General features: G+C 30.6%; 2 protein-coding genes and 1 long non-coding RNA gene across 5 annotated transcripts in view; 2 read left to right on the top strand and 1 right to left on the bottom strand.

Annotated features, from left to right (window-relative positions):
- Positions 1-1337, top strand: part of LOC107457015 (C2 domain-containing protein aex-1) — a 59678-nt gene extending 58341 nt beyond the window's left edge. For all 3 annotated transcript variants that reach the window (XM_016075040.3, XM_071180112.1, XM_016075044.3), the window contains one exon: positions 1086-1337. In XM_016075040.3, the coding sequence (XP_015930526.2) occupies positions 1086-1211 (126 nt within the window). In that variant the 3' untranslated portion in view covers positions 1212-1337. The remainder of the gene's footprint in view (positions 1-1085) is intronic.
- Positions 1338-3571: 2234 nt separating this feature from the next.
- The window catches only part of LOC107457011 (amiloride-sensitive sodium channel subunit beta-like), a 27133-nt gene continuing 11037 nt past the window's right edge, over positions 3572-19667 (bottom strand). Inside the window, exons 3-10 of the mRNA XM_016075030.3 lie at positions 18019-18137; positions 13803-14053; positions 12552-12687; positions 10982-11054; positions 9961-10092; positions 7687-7762; positions 5994-6148; positions 3572-4063 (exon numbers count right to left, since the gene is read on the bottom strand). Coding sequence (XP_015930516.3) covers positions 4000-4063; positions 5994-6148; positions 7687-7762; positions 9961-10092; positions 10982-11054; positions 12552-12687; positions 13803-14053; positions 18019-18137 — 1006 coding nt within the window. The 3' untranslated portion in view covers positions 3572-3999. The remainder of the gene's footprint in view (positions 4064-5993; positions 6149-7686; positions 7763-9960; positions 10093-10981; positions 11055-12551; positions 12688-13802; positions 14054-18018; positions 18138-19667) is intronic.
- LOC139425393 (uncharacterized) overlaps positions 15695-19667 on the top strand; it is a 14889-nt gene continuing 10916 nt past the window's right edge. The window contains exon 1 of the long non-coding RNA XR_011636643.1: positions 15695-15859. This is a non-coding gene — a long non-coding RNA (uncharacterized lncRNA). The remainder of the gene's footprint in view (positions 15860-19667) is intronic.

Consider the following 19667-nt stretch of genomic DNA (forward strand, 5'->3'; position numbering starts at 1 on the left):
GAAATGACCAATATGAAGATGGATAAAACTTAATTTAACAGTAAATATACTATTTATTTAGCAGTAATTAACAGTTATCAACAGGTAATAACAATTAATAACTGCAAAAACTATTATTTGGCTTCATGTAATCTCACTTATTTTGTTTTCCGAAATCAACTAAAGCGCGAGATAATGAAATAAAGACCTTGACTAAGGTAAAAAACTTGTGACATATTCTTAAAAAAATCCCTTAAAATTGCAAAAAACTTTCAAATAAATTAGAATTACAAAAAAAATATTAAAGTAAAAATTTGTATAAGTTTACAACAAATTTAACAGTTAATAATTCTTGAACAAAATATTGATCTTTAAATTTCTTCATCCAACTTATTGTATATTTTTTGTATACTTTTGTACTTTCTAGTTTCAAAGTCTTATAGTTATTGCGCAGCAAATCAAAATATAACATTAAGTTGAACAAACAAAAAGGAGCGATAGCATCAATTTATAAAATGAGATACCTAGTTTTAGACTTGGTTAAAATTGCGTACTAGCATTTTTTTTAAAGGCTAATTTTTTCTCCTTAATATTTTTTTTCACATTAAATGAACTATATTCGAAACTATAGGGTGAGTTATCATTCGAATAAAAATTTAAACTATTTTATTAAAGTACTTTCTTAAAAAGAAAAAGAGAAAGAATGCTTAAGAAATCGGTTTTATCTGACTTTCCATTACACTTTTTTTTCCAATGCCCACCCGGATATTGAAAGGCAGATTTGTTGATTACTCTTTCTGGGGCATCACATTAGGCGATGGACTAACGTTACTCCCACATTAAGGGCAGATAGTACGGAGAAGAGAAGGAAAGAACACCTATGGCCTTGTCCGGGATTCGAACCCGGGACCTTTCTGGCATGAGATCAGCTCCTTGACGACCATACAGACCATTTGACACTTTCTATTACTTAACATTCTTAAAATTTCGTAAACAGTTTTGTTGCTAAAAAATACAGTTATTATTGTAAACACTGTTATTAAAAGATAATAATTAAATTTATGGAAATTTTTTCAACATATGTAACAATTTATGAAATTTTGCAGGTGCTGGAGAGTCGAAGTCGTTGGGATAAAAGCGCCAAACATTTCATAAACAGTCGTATGAAAACGAAAGGACAACAAAAAACATTACTGAGTTGTATTCCTGGAAAAAACTCATGTTTTCTGTGATATTGAGACACGTTTTTCTTAAACGGAGTTTTTAAAATTATTTTTTTCATTAATGGTATTGCAAATACATGAAATACAAATTGTTTTTATAATACAAACGAATGTTGAATAAAGTTTTTTTTAGTAGTTTTTTCTGTGATTTCGGGAAATTAGACGAAACATACTATCATTGGGCCGGCTCCTTTGTTGTGTCACCTCCATTATTTAACATACTTATAAAGCTTCCATTATTTTTTTATACTTTATGAAGCTTGAAATTCGCCATCTTGATCGTCAATTAATTCATGTTTAAACAAATTTTCTGTACAAAAAAAAGTACACATTTTCTAATTTCCTTCTAATTTTCCAATTCAAACCAACTAAGCCGTGGTGGCTCAGGAAATAGAGCTTTCGCATTCCAATGAGGTGAACCGGGTTCAAATCCCAGCGATGGCTAGTCGATACGAATTCTGCATCCAGTTTGCACCGACCACAGTGCTGACATAAACTATTCTCAGTGGTTCACGGATCATGGATTAGAGTCCCCTTACCGTCAGGTTAACCGTGGGAGGTTTTCGCGGTTTTCCTTTTTTTGTGCTTTAGTTTCATGCTTTGTCAATCTCTGCCCCTATGTGATTCCTCATTTTGAAAATTTTAATCGCTTGTGTTCCTAAAGTTTTTATCTATAGTATATATATGTCCTTTCTGTTTAAAAAAAAAAGGGAAAAAAATTACTGGAATTTGATACCTTTAGTACTGTTGCGCCAGCCGTAATTATCCAGTCGTAATCTGAGTTACAAACATCCTATATTTTTCATGTGAAATTGTTTCCTTTTATTAACTTTGCATTCCTACTGAAGATGCGACATCAATATCTCTTCTGATTGTTACTGTTTATTTTCTTTGTAATGTTTGCTTGCTTAGTTTATTTCTAAGTAGCACTGTTTTCTGGATTTCATATTTAATATTCCACCTATTTGTTAAAACTCTAATTTGAAAATTTTGAATATGTTTGCTCATGTAATTGAACTGTTACGCTCACTTCGAACTTTCGGAGTGCCCCCGGATGCCCCCTTACGGGGCGGGACGGGCTTAAGCTTGTTATTATTAGTCGTAAACCCAGAAATTGGGTCGGATGTTCAACGACGGTTAGAAAATAAAATAAAAAATTCAGACCAACTATGGATATCAGTGATGCGTAAAATTTTAATTCTTATGGATAGTATATAAAACTGAGTTTAATCTGCGTTATTTAAAAAGTTCGACGCAGATTGTTTACTTTGTTACAAGAGAATTTAATGGCGTATGACATACCGATTGCTAATTACTAGCAAAAAGCCAGCCTTAGTTGCTATGAATGAGCTGGTGACCCAATACTAGCATACATTATACTGGCTAACATTATGCGACCGGTTCTGTATAGTTATAAGATTTGTTGTATGCGTTTGATTGTATGTAACGTATAGTTTTTTTACGTAGCAGTAGAGCTGTCCAATGGGCAACGGTCAGAGAAATATCCCCGAGAATGATCCGAAGGCATGGCTTCCCCGCTTTTGTACACAGTAAAAAATTTCCGAAACTAATTTTTACTCAACAAAAATGTTTCGAAAATCTCAGAGAACTTAATTTAATATCATGCTTCGTATCAATTGAGGAATATATATTTTATTCTCAAAAGAAAGAAGCTAAATTGCATTATAACGTAGTTACCCCTACAACTTTTAAATCCTAATTCACTAGCATCATGTCAACTCAAATCTATCTTGAGTTATTTTTTTATTAATGGCTATTGCCATTGTTGGCAGCCAAGCCCCACAAGACATTTCCTAAATTTTAAGAAACGCTGAAAAGAAACGCTTCATATTAAAAAACAAATCCAAAATTATAAATCTGAAGTTATGAGAAAGGTTTCAGAATATTATGGAAAGAGGTTTCTGAATGCTTCGAAATATTCAGACACGTTTTTGAAAAAATTACATGCACCGTAACCGTCCATACATTCAAAAACGTTTCGGGATATCTTTTACAGTGTAGCACGAAACTTTGCGCGTGAAGTCGAGTCTTTTATGGTAAAACAGTTGAACAAGGACCGATAGCGTGCAGCATCGGTTGCTTCGCTGGCTGATATATGCTGTCAACCACCTAACCACAGCCAGTGGTGTTTGACTTCGGTGATCTGTCGGAAACCGTGTCATACGATCAGTGCGCTGTTGAACGGATTCGTTCTTGACGTTTTATTTTTAAAATACTAATTTTTAACCTAAACGTTTTTGCTTCTTTGATAAGGATTCAAAAATATACCGTAAGGGTAATTATTAAAATTTATTAATTAAAGCTATTTTAATTAATTAAAAAGTATAAATTGCAATTTGATTCCCCAGTGATCAGTGGTTAACACACTAAGAAGAACTGGGGTCTGATTCCCCGGGATAGCTTTAAACCCACCCAGTCTTATATCGAAGGGTGCCAGCTTGCCTGGGAAGTAAAGGCGGCTTGTGCGCAGTGCTGACCACATTTCCACAATCATGCCGTTGGTCAAAAAGTCTTGGAGTCGTGACCTCCATGACCCCCTTTCCTACTTACAGGCTGTTGCGTCAATGCTTTTTTTAATTGCAATTTATTAATTAAATTGAAAAATATTATAGCTAGATTGATGCACATTAATTATCATGACAGAACTGCATTGTACAAAAACATCCCTTGCAATAAGTCACAAATTCTCTCGAAATATTAAAATTAAAAATCATCCTTTATAATCGTGTTTTCGTGCATTTTATCAAATGCGTGTGCACTTATATGATTTTTTCTTTCAAACTGATTTCCTGCGTTTCTTCTTCTTTCGAGCACGATTGCTGGAAACAGTTTTCTGATCACTAGAAACAAATAAGAAGAAAAATATTTACAAAATAAAGAAATATATACACAAAAATTTTATAAAAATTCACACAAAAATACTATGCATAAAAATAAATATAATAAGAAGAGAAATATTACTCAGCATAATTTAGTCCTCCTGTTTACTTGCTTTTTCAAGATGAAAGATTTTCATACTTTATGAATGATATGAAAAATATGATATTAATCTTTTTACCAAATTTGGAGTTAAAAGAAATCTTTTTACTCTTTTAATAATGACAGTTGGTGAATTCAGCAATATATCTTGCTGAATTCACCAACTGAATTCATGCACTTCACAAGTATATATATTATAAGGAATGTTTTACAAGGTACAACATAGCACGGTGTTGCGTTTTCGACTATTTGATATTACTCTTCGGATAATACTGATTTTGACTTACATAAATTGATTTGATATATTTTCTGCTAAACTTGTTAATTTATTGAATTTGAATATTCATGAAATTAAAACTTATTTTTCATGGACTAACATAAATCCTGTTAGTCATAAACGTAATGCCGAAGAATATTTTTTGGTATATTCCGAAAATTCATATCTTTACTAAGAGCTTGGCCAAGACTAAGAGTATAAAAATCGTACTCATTGTGGGTGACATAATTCACAGGAAAATAGATTTGTCATAACTTGGGCTTTTTTTCTCATTTCAAGGTACAATACAGAGACTAGTTCTAGAAAATTACCTTTTTGCTATGTATTTACCATAGTTCTGTTTTCAAATAGAACTATAATAAGGTTTTACTTTTATGTTAAATTGATTAAAAAAATTACTCAGCAACTAATAAAATATGAGACAGTTATTCAGGACATACCTGTAAAGTCTGAAATGGTTTGAAACTTGTAAATATATTTAATCAAAAATCCATAATTTACTTAAATTTCAGTTGATTATATAAAATTATTCAAACAAAAAGTCAACTCATAAAGAAAAAGCAAAGTTTAAAAAAATACGTTTCGAATTCTATTAAATTTTCATAAATACATTTACATTTGAAAATGATTAGTATTTATAGATAAAATAATTGTATTTCCAATAGAAATTTTCAAATCAAAATAAAATAACAAAACTAAAGAATAAAAAATAATATATCTCTGATAATAATTCTGAACATTTAAAGCAGCTCTTTCTCGAAAACTATATTTTAATTTATTTTATTAATTTTCAGCTCATACATACTCCAAGAACAAAATTAAGATGCTGCAACGATCTGTGAATTTAACTGTCTGACATTAAGCTTAATTTTAAGACTGTTATTAATAAAGCAATGAAAAAGCTTCATTCCTCACATTAAATGTTTTTAAAATATAGTCTTCCATTGGTTAGATATATTCATGGCTACTAATAAACTTTATTTATAAAATTCTTTCGCAGCTTTAACTTTTTAATCTTTTAAACAAAATGTTTTATTATAGAAAATTAAACTTTTTTATTTTAAATTTAATTATGAAAACTAATTAAGGGAATTTTACTTTTCATTTTTTATTAAAATATATGTTTATAAATTTTATAAAATTTTTAGCTTTTTTTTTAAATTAAATGTTTTATTTCTATTCGAAGAAAACAATGATTATAAAAACTTTTTTTTATAGTCGTCGTTGAACAGCCGAACCAATTTTTTTGGTTTACGACTACTTATATTCAACTCCGTAGTCTTGTAATTTTGAACCAATTCAGAAGACAAGGAAACTCGTGGAGCAGTACCTCCGGAGGTATTGATTTATTATGGGAACATGGAGGACTTTGCGACGCGACAGATTTATCGTGCATCAGTCACCATTTTACTACACTGGGAGTCTTCGGCCGGCGGGGATCGAACCCACGAACTCTTGGACACGTGTGAAGAGCAATGCAGTTAATCAAATAACAACATATTTAAAAATCTTACATCTTATTGGCTGTGTTTATTTTCGCCGAAGGAAAACGGCCACAAATCATGGAGACGAGATCCCAAAGGAACTCTGTAATTTCAAAGAACGTGACTACTGTCAGCCCCATGAAGAATCCCAAGTTTCCACCAATATTTGCTACCATGGTTTCCCACTAAAAAATAGATAGGTAGCATAAATTATCATTTTAAAGTAAAAATATATGTTTGAAGGAACTCATAAAATTATAAATATATTTTTAACAATATTTTACATTGATGCATTGAGAAAAAGGAAACTAGTAACATACTTACTCGATTATACCAGATCAATAGCTTCACAAAGATATAAATAGCAAATAATAGTCGACATGTTTTAAGTTCTTCAAAAATATAAGCCCATTTTAAAGACTTGGCAGACGTAAGTGAGAAAACGTAAAGTTGCCGAAGGAAAATGGAAAAATAAAGATGGGGAGCAAAAATAGAAAAACCACGGTAGCCGAGACAGAAAAAGTGGAAAACTGAACAAGAAAAAACAACTCTGGCCGAAAGGAGCGAATCGGGGTAAAATACATTTCCACGCTCTTTGGAGCGGTTGTATGGTACTAATGTCCTTAACAAGGGAGTCAGCTTTCGTAATGAATAAAACAAGATTTCAGGGCATCAAGATGAGCTGATGCGAGTGGGATGGAAATAATTTAGCATTGTCAAAATTGAATTTATGCCCAAGATTCCACCAATGTGCAGCAATTTATGATTTCAAGACATGATTTCGTGATAACGGACATATCAATCGTGTTCCTTAAGTCTAAATTTTACAACACGTCTAGTTTGTTTAATATAGCCAAGGTCGCACTGACAAGGAATGTGGTAAATGTTCCATCGATTATCGAAGCTAATAGGATCTTTGATAGACTTAAATTTGATGATGTTAACAGGCCAAAAACGACTTGTGCATAAGTATATAAGTCGAATACGTTGATAGGAATAAGATAGCATTTTAGTATACTGTGTCACATACACAAAAAAAAATGTCATTAGAGTCACTTAAAGCGTCGCGAAATTAATCTTTGTCGACAAAATATATCAACTATTTGAAATTATCGATAAATTTCCTTGTTAAGTTCTATTAATGAATATTATTTTTTTAAAGGTTTTCTGTTTGTAAATTGCAGTAAGTATAGGTATGTAAAGTATAACCATCCTAATTTGGAATCAAAGAAGTTCAAATTAAACAGCATGATCAAAAATATAAAATGGGGTAAATATTTTACATCACAGTGATAAGATATGGCCCCCATCAACTTTTAAGTTCTTTTAATAACGAAAAGAAGGGGGAAAATACTGCCGTAGTGGTTAGGTTAATTGTTTACTGACTGGTATGTCTCAGGTTCAATTCCGGCTGAACACTCTCACTAAATTTCAACTTTTAGGTAAACTGAAAAATATTATTAAATTTAAAAATATTTTTCAGTTTACATAAAAGTAGAAATTTGTCTGGAGTTTTTTTAACCTAAAGAATGTTTGAATTTTTTATTTTATATATTTAGGTACGAAATCCAATTAGGAAAATTTTTAAACTTTTCTCCTAAAACAAGCATATTTCCAAGCATAAGAATGAAAAAAATTGTTAAAATTTAAAAAAAAAAGATCACTAAATAAATAACTGATAATATATTTTTGAGAGAGAAAAGACAAATATATTAATACATACGCTGTAAGATGCCACTTCCTTATGATTGGATACCATAAATGCGTTAAAGTATACTTTCACACCCAGCAAGGATTTTCTAAAAAGAATTATTTAAAATATATATGAAAAATATATATGAAAAATATAAAAAAAAACAAGAGGTGTAAATTTAATATTTTAGAACCCGAATTTTTCTCTTTAAAAGTGCACTTAATTTTAAAATTCTATTTATTTCTACGTAGAGAAAAAAATATAGTTGCTAAGTCATTTTTCTGAAAGTTTTCTTGTGAAATCCTCTTACAGTGTAATTTAATCGTTTGATACGATTCTTCACAGGTAATGGGTGAAAGAAAGTAGAATATCTATGTTTCGTGTAATTAATCGTAAATTATGCCTTACACAAATACTTTGTATAATAAATTTTAATTAATACTTATTATAAGAAATGTCAATTTAAAATATTAAAGTTTCTGCTAATTTAAATAAATATTGTTTTGATGCGAATCAAAAGTAAAAAGTGACAGATAAATTAGTTATTTCATTATAAACATTATTTTACCATTCGTATCCATAATATCATACAAGAGGAATCATAAGCGTCTTTCCAACTTTGAAGCTTAATGACACCTAATATAACTGAGGTAGCTGTTGTTTACACATGAATGAAACAAATAAAATTTCATTTTCTTTCTCTTTATTTTTGCATACAATTTTCTTGTAAAAACCAAGAGTTTTTAGAGACATTTGAGCATTAAATAGTGTATCTCACTCTTGTTTAGATATTTTGCCCGAAAATAACTTTGACCAGAGGTTTCCAAATAGTGTTAAATGGGTTCCGAGAGTTAAGACTTTTTAAATCTGTAATTATATTTAGAACAAATCAGTAATCCATTATTTGCTTATTAATTCTGATTGCCTTTATAAAATTATTGAAAGTAAAATGACAAAAAGAGAGAATAAGTTTTTTTTTTTAATATAATTTCTCTCATACAACCAATTATGAAATTTTTTTCTTCCAATGCCCAGCCAATTTATACTCGTCATTTAGGTATCAGTAGGGCAGATTTGCTGGCCCCTGTTTCAGGGGCACCATATTAGGTGGGTTAACCTTGCTCCCACAGTAAAGACTGATTGTACAGAGAATGAAAGAACATCCATACCTTGTCCGGCATTCGAAACCAGGACCTTTGATGTGAGGTCAGCTGCCTGACCACTACACAGTTGGATCGGCCAATTATGAAATGTACACATATTCATAAAAAAATTGCAATGGTATTTCAAATCAAACTAAAATAACTGAATTTTCTAACAAAGAAATATGTTAAATATGTAGCACATTTAAGGTTAAGCAACAGATCCATTAAGATTGAATACTAATACGTGAAAAGGCGATCATTAGGATCAAAAGTTATTAAGGATGTTCGCATTTTTTTCTAACTATCTTTTTTCATTTAAGGTTGAATGTAGTTGAAGCTGAACATAGTTTCAAGTGATCAAATACAAAAATTAAATACCTTTACAATCTGTATGAAATTGGTACTTAATAACCTGATCAGGACCGACGAAAGGAGAAAAAAGTGCTTTCCCAGGCCCCCATGCTCCAAGAGTTTACGTACGCAGGTGGCAAAGCGATTTTCCCTGCTAAGTCAAGCTTGATTCAAAAATTCGTATTAAATCATTATTGTAATTAAGTACACTGAATTTTATAGCATATTATCATTAATAGTACCCGAATATACTGAAATGAAATGTTTGCAATAGTGAGAAAAAAAACAATTTCAAAACTGACTTAAAACATGCAAAATATTTTATAGTAAACCCCAAACTACAAGTCTATATCCACATAATCGGAAAAGCTTTTCACCCTTTTCCCACTCCGTCAAAATGTAGACAGTAGTGCAGCGCAGTAGTTACGTGCCCAAAACCCTCTAGAAAGAGTCGAACACTCACAGTTATTACACGTTTAAATAATCCGAATGGGAAAAAAAAGCAAACTCGGAATGGAAAAACACATTGAAATCCAATCCTCTATGAAACATTATTATAAATTATAACGTATTTAAACCGCCATCTAGTGTCGTTTAAAAATTGAGATAAAGCCTTCCAAATTGAAATTACGTCCGTCTAAGTCTGGGCTGCTGGTGTCAGAAAGGCTCATCTCATGTGATACCGTAGGCCGTGAAGGAAGACGCATATGTTAACGTATGTGTGATTAAGGTTCTGAACGGGTTAAGGTTTCAGGAACATTATAAGAATGTTAAATAAATGATGATAAATATATTTTTGAGGACTTACTCATCTGTATAATTTATATATTTCATACTTTCAGTTTCATTATCAAATACGAGGGTGTGAATTGCTTTCACGGTCTTGAAGTAGTTTTCATTCAGTTTACTTGATGCAACAGTATAACTGTAAACGGTCTCTCTGAAACAAAGCAAACGCAATAATCAATGAAATTTATAACAGGAAAAATTATTGTTTAGAAATATTAACAGAAAGAAGCCTTCTGTTGCAGGTGATATAGCTTTAAAATATATCTGATGGTGGGGAAGCCAACTATCTTCAGCATTGTTCGGAGTTCTTTGTACTTATTTTCCGGAAAACACGTTTTAAATGCACGTATTAGTACGTTGCCAGTTCCAATTATTTGTGAAAGTGGAAAATCTTTTTTAGTAGATTAATTTACTCTCGATAGAACAAGAGTCCCTACAATCAATTCCTGTAGTAACCATATTGAATCAGTATTTCCATTCGATGATCTATGAATTAGGCTTTGGAATCGTAAATAGTGTAGTGCTCAAAATATTTATGTAGTTATATTAGTATGCAGNCAGGCTAGAGGTGGGTCAACACCTTATTGAACTTGTTACTGTAACTCTGCAATAAACTATTCAATTGCTCTGAAATTTTAATCATTTACTATTCTGTACATTGTCTTCCTATCCACCAATTTTCGTTTCAATCGGACAACTCCTTCTTGGTGCGTCGATTGTTTTGTTATAGAGTGTATTTATGAAAAATTTACACTCCTGTATTTCATTCCTACATAAATATAACAATTTTGTTTATTGATCGCTGATATTCCCCTTATGTATCAAAAACTCCAAATAGAAAATTCCGAACTAAGGAAGTAACGATGAATAAATATTGGTGCGTTTATATTTACTTTTATAGAGTAAAAACTTCATTAAGATCAAGTCATTTTTTTAACAAATGCGTTAATAGAGGACAAAATAATTTCGCCCCTATCACACGTAATATTTCCCGTTACATAATAATATAAAAGTAAAAGTAATTTTAAAAGAACTTTCACCTGCACGGAGGTATACATTTACAAGAGCTACTATGTCTTTCAATATCTTCTGATGATTTGATCGCGCAATTTCCTGAAAAGTAAACAAAATAAATCAATAACTCTTATTTATATGAACTTACACCGATAGCTTTAAATTATGGAACTGCACACATTATTTAGCTTTTCAATATTTAAAGAATAAAACTATTTAAAATGTTTATTAACATCAATGCAAATACTATCGATCCGAAACCGAACGTTTTTGCGGATTTTTCTATTTATTTCTTTTGCTGACATGCTAAATAAAGTGATTCTAAATAATTGGAAAATTTTGTAATTATTGGAAAGTCTTACATAACTTAAGGTCAGAGTCAACTTGTCTTGAAATGGATTTAATAGTTAAAACAAGCTCTTCCGAGTTAAGATTTTTTTTTATTTTAATTAATTAATTAAACAAAAGCAATTACTAAAAACTAATTAAAAAGTAACTAATAAGGAATCGAATAAAAGAAATTATACTTGCCACTATGCAGTATTTTGTTCAATAATGTATATAGTTAGCAAAACTTTCATGTAATATTATGAGGTCTAACATCTCCTGCTTTTTCAGATTGCTTCACTCGATCTCCAGACATTTTTAGTCAAGTAATTTTGATTAAGTAATACGTTCGTACCTTCATCAAAGCAAAATTGTTTGACATTTCGGCAGTTATCAACATCTTATTTCTTTTAAGTTATTGAGAGCAGTAAAAAAACATAATGAGTTCAAAAAGTTATAGAAATTTTTGTTGTATATATAAAAAAAAAGGACGAGTTGGAATTAAAATAATTTTTTTGCTTCAAACTAACTAATTACAATGATAAAGTTGCGTTTTTTTTATTCGCTTCATTTCAACAAAAGTGTTTTAATCAAAACGCGATTGTATGAATTCTTGTTAGTGTTTTGAATTTATTTTCTTATACAGTACATTATATATTTTCTAATCAATTCCATATATTTCATCTTAGATTTTAGTTCCTTAATTCATAAAAAGCGTAATTAACATATTTTTATTTACTCTTCTATTGTATGATAAATTCTTTTATAAATAGAGAAAAGAAAAAGTTTACTCCGATAAATTACCGTAAATCATTCATGTAGTAATAATACGCAATAACGCGTAACCGTATTTACTCTTCTGTTAGTTTAAAATAAATAATGGAGCATGTCAATAATATAAATATATATTTGGTGAGATAAATATTTAAATTAACTCTTAATATACTTTACAAAACGATCTTAATTAACACACACTGTCTTTAAATAAAACATCTAGGTATTTTACAGAATTCGAATAAAACAAATAACCAAATGATTGCAAGGAATTTTATATTATATTAAGAATAATAAAAGCTAACGATAAATTCATCATCTAAAATCAATAATTAATTTTTTTCACAGTGGGGAGCTGAAACCATTTGGGCAGAGAGTGTTGTCATTTTGCGTACTTAGAAAATAACGCGTCGCCTTTTTATATGCTCTAGCATTGGAATGGGAGCATTTTACATGTTATCTGTGCTGTGTGCATTATAAAAATTATTTACTTACTTTCTGTGGAGTTGTTAAAATCACACAATTTAAAGGGAAGTCGCTTTCTGGTAAAAATTGATCCGTGCAGAAGGTGTCTCATAGTGCAGTTGCAAAGACGCATCATATACTCCAAACCACATCTCTTTTCACATCCCTGTTAGATTTTTAAAAAAATAATTCAAAATTAATTCAATGTAACATTTTACATTAGAAAATATCTTAAATTATGCATCACTGAACCTTTCTAAACAAATTTTCTCTTGATCGATTCTGATCCATACAATGTTTTAACTTGATTAGGTGGTCAGAATAATTTTCTCTCAAAATTGCATTAGATTTGTTAATTGCAACTTTAGTTTAATTTCAGGATATAAATTTGAATAAATTCGCAATTCTATTTGGGTTTTTATAATTGATAAGCATTTATGTTGCATTGAAATAGTAAAGCCTATAGATATGTGCTTTGAAATACGCAATCTATAGACCAAAACCATCTAAATATGCAAAGAACGTACACCGAAGAGCCATTACATTATGACCACCCTGGTAATAACATGTAGGACTACCTTTAGCCCTCAAAACTGCTAGCACCCGCCGTGGCATTGATTCCACAAGGTGGTAATAGGTAGTCTGAGGTATCTGATACCAAGCACTCACCAACTTTTCCTGCAATTCCCTCACATTGTTACGGGGGTAGCGTGGCAGCACGAATGCTCTATTGGATTAAGGTCAGGTGAATTTGGGGGCCAAGACATGACATGAAAGTCACTGGAATGTCCCTCGGACCAATCCATGACGATTCGACTCTTATGACATGGTGCATTATCCTGTTGGTAAACACCATCCCCCACAGGAAAAACTGTTGCCATGAATGGGAGAACTTGGTCTGCAACTATGTTCAAGTAGCTTACAGACGTCAGGGATTGTTCTATGAGGATTATGGGTCCTAATGTACCACATGAAAACATTGCTCCTGGGAGATCCCATTGTTATAGATGGAGGGTGGTCATAAGTAATGGCTCTTCGGTGTATGTTACATTGAAATAGTAAAACTTATAGATATGTGCGTTAAAATACGCAATCTGTAGACCAAAACCATCTAAATATACGAAATACATCTATAGTTTTGTTAATTATGAAGTAAAAATAGCATGAAGATAAAAATGTTTTATTAATTACCTGAAAGTTTAAATTTAAGATCGATACTTTGATAGAAAAAAGTCATTCCTGATATTAAATATCATTACTACAGAAATTGATTATATTTACCAAAATCGAGTATGGTTCCTCATTCTGTGAGCCATTCACGTTTTCTTCACATTCACCCCAAGGGCTTCCTAACCGTTGTATCTTGGACATAGACAATTCCACTGCTGTCATATCATGTGGCCGGACATTTACACCGAATTCAGATACAAATGGCAAGGCACGGGGATCATGCACAACGATTCTGGCACCGATCTCACGTCGCAAGAGATCTAAAACAGTGCTATCCTCAACTCGGAGTATAAGTTGAAGACCTGAAATTGATTTCGTTTAAAAGTCACATCATAAATTTTTTTTTTAAAAAGTCAAATCATAACGTTTCAAACTCAAATCACAACACTTTGTTAGTTTTATAAAGCACTGAATGTTACTACTCTGTGCTTTTGTTACTACTAATTAAAAACGGCGAAAAGGAGCGACAACGAACGTTATCTATGTAAACCAAGGGAATTTTTCATTCAAAAAGTTACTTATATCAACAGTTCAACGCCTAACAGTTCAATGGAAGATGGTACCCCCACATCGAAAATTGTTTAGGTTCATAAGTAGGTATTCCATCATATCAAAAAAGGGTGATGTTATGTTGTTTAGTCGAGGATTGGACGAAATCGGGTGATCGAATAAAAATGGAACGGGGCATTTTTGACTAAACTACAGCCGCCCCTTATAAGACATCACGTGAACTTATAGCTCACAATCGCCGTTTCATTTAGAGATGAATAAAAGATGGACTTAGCTATTTATTTGACAACGACAATGCTTGAAAAAAAAATGATTATAAAAGTTTTGATTTGTGTTTCATCACCAATTTTACTCCGTAGTTTCTAATTTTTTAATACTTATTTTTTGATAAAATCGACATCTCATAACATTTATTTGAGTTATTTGCTATAAATTATTAAAATAAGGTTTGCATCACGTTCAAAATATTTTAGGTCTTCTCTTCTGTTAAATGGCGATACTTTGCCAATGGGATAAAATCGAATGGAACGAAAGAATATAAGGTATATGTTAGATGAAATCAAAATTCCTGAAAGGTTGGATACAATTTTGAACAGTAATGAATGGTTACTTAATGGTTACTTAATGGAAACTTAAGCAATGCATAGAAGCATGAACAAAGTTTCATTTGGAATCTGAGTTGTTTAGTTCGGCTAAATTTACTTAATATACGCATATTAAGTTACGGTATTCGTCGGTTAGCAGGGTAGAAGACTAATGTCACCAAAAACATTTCTTCCTTCGCCAACTATTTTTTATTTCATTTCATTTGTAACTTGAAAAACTTGCCTTAACTTGAAAAAAACGCATATCCAATATTATTATACTTGTAGTGTTTACAATATAACGCGTTCCTTCAATCTAACTTTTAACGAAACAAAGAACAAATAAATTCGGAAGACTCCGCAAGCTGGCTATGATGCAACCCAAAAAATGGCCAACGGTGCCATTTAACACAAATATAGCTAAAAAAGGGATAATACTCAAAACATGACTTATCTTACACTTTATTTATGCTATAATATTATTTTCCTTAATTTTTTTTTAGGCTCACGACTTGTTACAATTTATAAATTGCGAAAAACTCTTATGAATCGTAAAATTTTACGCATAAATTTAAACACAAATTACTATAATAAAACTTCCTAGAATATTAAGTCTGTTCACACTTAATAACACACCTAGTAATCATAACATAAGCGGAGAGATACACCGGAAGTTTTCAAAATTTCTTTCTGTTTTAGGAAATTTGTTCTTGTTTACATTCAGCCAACCATCCATAAAGATTTAAAAGTAGATTAAATTTATTGTTTAAGTGTGTATGAGCTGTAAGCTAAATTTGTATTGTTTTATTTTGAAATGCAAACGATGCGGATTTTAGGTTGCCATGACGATTTGATGGAACAATTTGTCTAAATTAAAGCATCATGTTCTCACTTCTATTTTACGTTTAATTTTTTACTTGTGATTATGTCTGTCGATTTTTTTGAAAAACGAAAAACTAAAAGATTATTTAATTAGTAGTGATATTTCGGAAGAAGATGCTATTTTACTTTTGGGTAAGTAAATAACTTTTGCCATTCTTATTTTTAAAATGCTATTATTTAGAAGATGTTAGACACACTTTCCATTTAAATCAGCTGTTTTTCAGCTTTGTTAAATAAAATACTAGTCATTTAAATTATTTTTCAAGATTTCAAATTATTTAACTTGAAAGTGTATCAACAAGTATCAAGCAAGTTTTCAACAAAGTGTATCTACAAATATCAAGCAAGTACCGATAGGACCGATTTACCTTTTGACAACTTATTCTTGATTACCTTAGGTAACTTTGTTTAAATCATACTGTAATATTTAAAAAACCGTATTCAAAACAAGGGAAAAAATTTAAATTTTATTTTTTTTTTAATTAATTTTTTTCTGCTTTATTTGTTTTCTACGTCATCCACAATATATCAAAAAAATTTAAAAAATTGCTACATTCTTGCCATGTAATTTTTAAAATATTCCCGCAAAATTTATGGAAACCTAATTAAAATACAAACAAAAGAAGTTTTTTGTATTCGGAATTTTTTTGCAGAAATCAGAAATGAGAAATTTATGAAAAAAGGTATATGAATAAATATTAATATTCAAATTTTTTTCCGTAATTCAGAAAAATTGCTGAAATAGTAATAGAGAAGAAATTTAATAGAAAGAGTAGTAGTAATAGAGAGAATAGAATTCGGTAACAAGCAATTAATATACAGCATTGATAAAATAAATACAGTGAAACCTCTCGGGTGCGACCACACTCTCTTCCACAATAAAATGGTCGTTAATGGAGTTTGGTCGTTCCTAGGGGTTTGCCTTCGTTGACTTCAAAATGATATCGAAGGTACATCATTTTTCTCAAGCAATTTTAATTTTAGTCAGTTTCATTTTCTTGGTGCGAAAATGCCACTTGCGCTATCTTCATGAAAATGGGATCAATGAATGAAATCTAATGCCAATAAAAATGAACTTAATTGATATAATTATGTGTAAAAATAAACTTATCAATTATTAATGATAGAACTATTTTAAATAAATAAACAGTTATGTTTTCTTGATTAAGTTTGCATTTAATAATATATCATAAAAATTAGTTAACTTTAAAAAATAAGAAGAGGTTTGCTTGTTTGAGATGATTAGTTTTTCTAAAAAAAAATTTTTCTAATTTAACTTTTCAACTCTAAAAATAAATCATTGACAGCATCCTCTTTATTGCACTCTGATTTTTGTTGATCAATTTCAGAGACCGTCTAAAAAAAAACAAAAACAAAAAACTCATTAAATAAGAGTCACTCACAAATAATTTGAATATATTTAAATCTACTTATTTGTTTTGTTAATATCTTTTGCTTTGATATTTTTTCGTGTTTCCATATTTGACCTCTTCCCCATTTGGTGCAAACGTTTGCCCGGTCGCTGGAGGAGGTTTTGATATTTTCTCCTAAAGATTTTTTTCTACACAATGTCTATGGAAAAAATTCCATGCCATTCAAAAGTGGTCGCATTGCAAAGGTCGTCTTTCCTAGAGGTTTCACTGTATTTCTTTGTCGTTATGTATGTTTTACTTTAAAATTATTAACTAGATTTTTGACTTCTGCTAACTCATTAGTACACTGGTTAAAATTATCTGCTTAAATTGTATATCGGGTATTAAAGTGTGGAATAGGGTGCACCTTGATTTGGCGATAAATCTCGTTTGCTTTTGCTGATACCATGTTTCTAGTTACCATAATATTCTTTGCTATCTTTGCTTTCAGTGACACCACCTTTGTATTACTTCAACTTTTGTTTACCGTTATGTGATTGATTTATTTTCATATATATTGGCTTATTTTAAAATCTCCGAATTTAAGAGGGGCCAGTTAAAAGCGATGAACTAGATCATCAATTAAAAGCGATGAACTAGATCATTTATTTGAAAACGATAATAGATTAAAAAGCGATAACCATTGATCTAGTTACGCAACTGATGTTTTTTCTGTTTTGTTCTTTGGTATGATGTTCCTTTTTGTTTTGCTTGCTATGTTTAAAGTAATTAAAATATGTTAAGTTTTTTAACGTTGTTATTGACAGATTTTTAAAAATAGAGTTGTGTTTTAATAACTTCTAGTTCGTGCTTTAACAGGATCCCCAATAGTAAACTATTACTTGAATTTGCATTCAGATTTAAGGAAGGACTACTTACCACTAGTACTGCCATATCGCATTGCTTCTATCGGTTTTTCTGATTCATGAAATTCTCTCCCTACATAGTTAAACATATAGCACTTTCCATAGTTAGGATGAAATAACACAGAAAAGTTTCTAGAATGATATTTGAAATATATAAATGAAAAACAAATCACCAAATAGTGCTTCATATACAATCTAAATAAATTTCAAGAAGCAATACTAGAGTTTTATGATTAATATAAAATGTAATAAAATAAAGAATTTGTGTATGTTTGTTTGCAGACCGGATATTGAATAACCGAACTTGCAAAAAATACGACATTCAACGTGAAGCTAAATGTGCACAACAGTAAACAAATTACAAAGCCCGATTTTAGTAATTTATATTTTTAATTTAAAAACGTTTTTAAAAAATAAATTTTTTCATTTGTTTGGTTAGTACCATTGCTTTAAACTATGATTGAGTTAAGTCAAATATTTTAAAAATAACATCAGTGATGTTTCCTAACTTATAGCTCCATTCAAAAAAGTTGTTTATTGCGCGTCCCATAAATTATCTTTTATTCACTATTCCAGGTTATCTGAATGATCAATATCATCATTGTAGCAAAGGCGGACTATGACCAAATCGGTATCTCAGAGGTCACCTGAAACTCCGGGTTCATTTTATTTATAGTTTAACTTAACGTATTTTGATAAAACTGTATAATTTAAAATCAATAGTAATTCAAAAAAAGATATTTTGTACTGAAAATCAAAATTGTCGAAGAAATTGTACTAATTCATTAAGGATAAACATTGAAAAGTGCTATTATTATTGACATCGATGATAATTCATTCTAGGTAATAGTTACTAATTGAAGTAAAATAATAGGTTATGTACTGAAAGGCAAAATTAATGGAGAAGTGGTGCTAATTCATTTAAGAGCGCGCAAAAAATCAACAAGCAATTAATGACATCATTGATATTTAATTAATTCTGCTAACAGGTACTAATTGAAATAAAAAAAAGGAAGCTGTGTATTAAAAAGCAAAATTAATGGAGAAAATGCACTTATTTGTGATGAAAAACTGTGAAAAGTCGCCTTACTATTATTGACACCAATGAAGCTTCACTTTGGTAGTAAGCACTAATGGCATTATAGAAATTGATGCAGTTTAAATATGTGCCAAATATACTCTTTAGTAGGTAAAAGGTATTTTATGAGTAAATTTGGTGTCTTTTACAGTTGTATCAACACGGTACACTAGGAGGCTTCCCCCCCATGCTCGCTGGCGCTCGCCAACCCCCGGAACTGCTTTCGCAGTTCATTTCGGATTGCTTCGCAATCCGATGCTCGCTTTGCTCGCTCATTGGATACGTTCTTAACATCTAGCTTTTGTATACTTTTTTAAACACTGAAGTTCCGAAAACTTTTCACAGTAGAAAATGCTAAACCTGTGCATTTCAATATTAATTTGAAATTGCAAACAGTTCACATATTTTTCTTAATCACACTATTCCAAATTTCAGTTGTTGAGAAAAGTAACTGTTGTATGTTTTGTTTTCAAGTCTTTCCCAGCAGAGGGCTAAAACCATGTGTTGTAAAACAATATGAAATAGTACTGAATGCCGGATGTAAAGCATCGGCTTCGATGAAGATAATTTTGTGAGAATTTTTT

This window comes from Parasteatoda tepidariorum, chromosome 4 (genome assembly GCF_043381705.1).
Source record: "Parasteatoda tepidariorum isolate YZ-2023 chromosome 4, CAS_Ptep_4.0, whole genome shotgun sequence".
Taxonomy (NCBI): domain Eukaryota; kingdom Metazoa; phylum Arthropoda; class Arachnida; order Araneae; family Theridiidae; genus Parasteatoda; species Parasteatoda tepidariorum.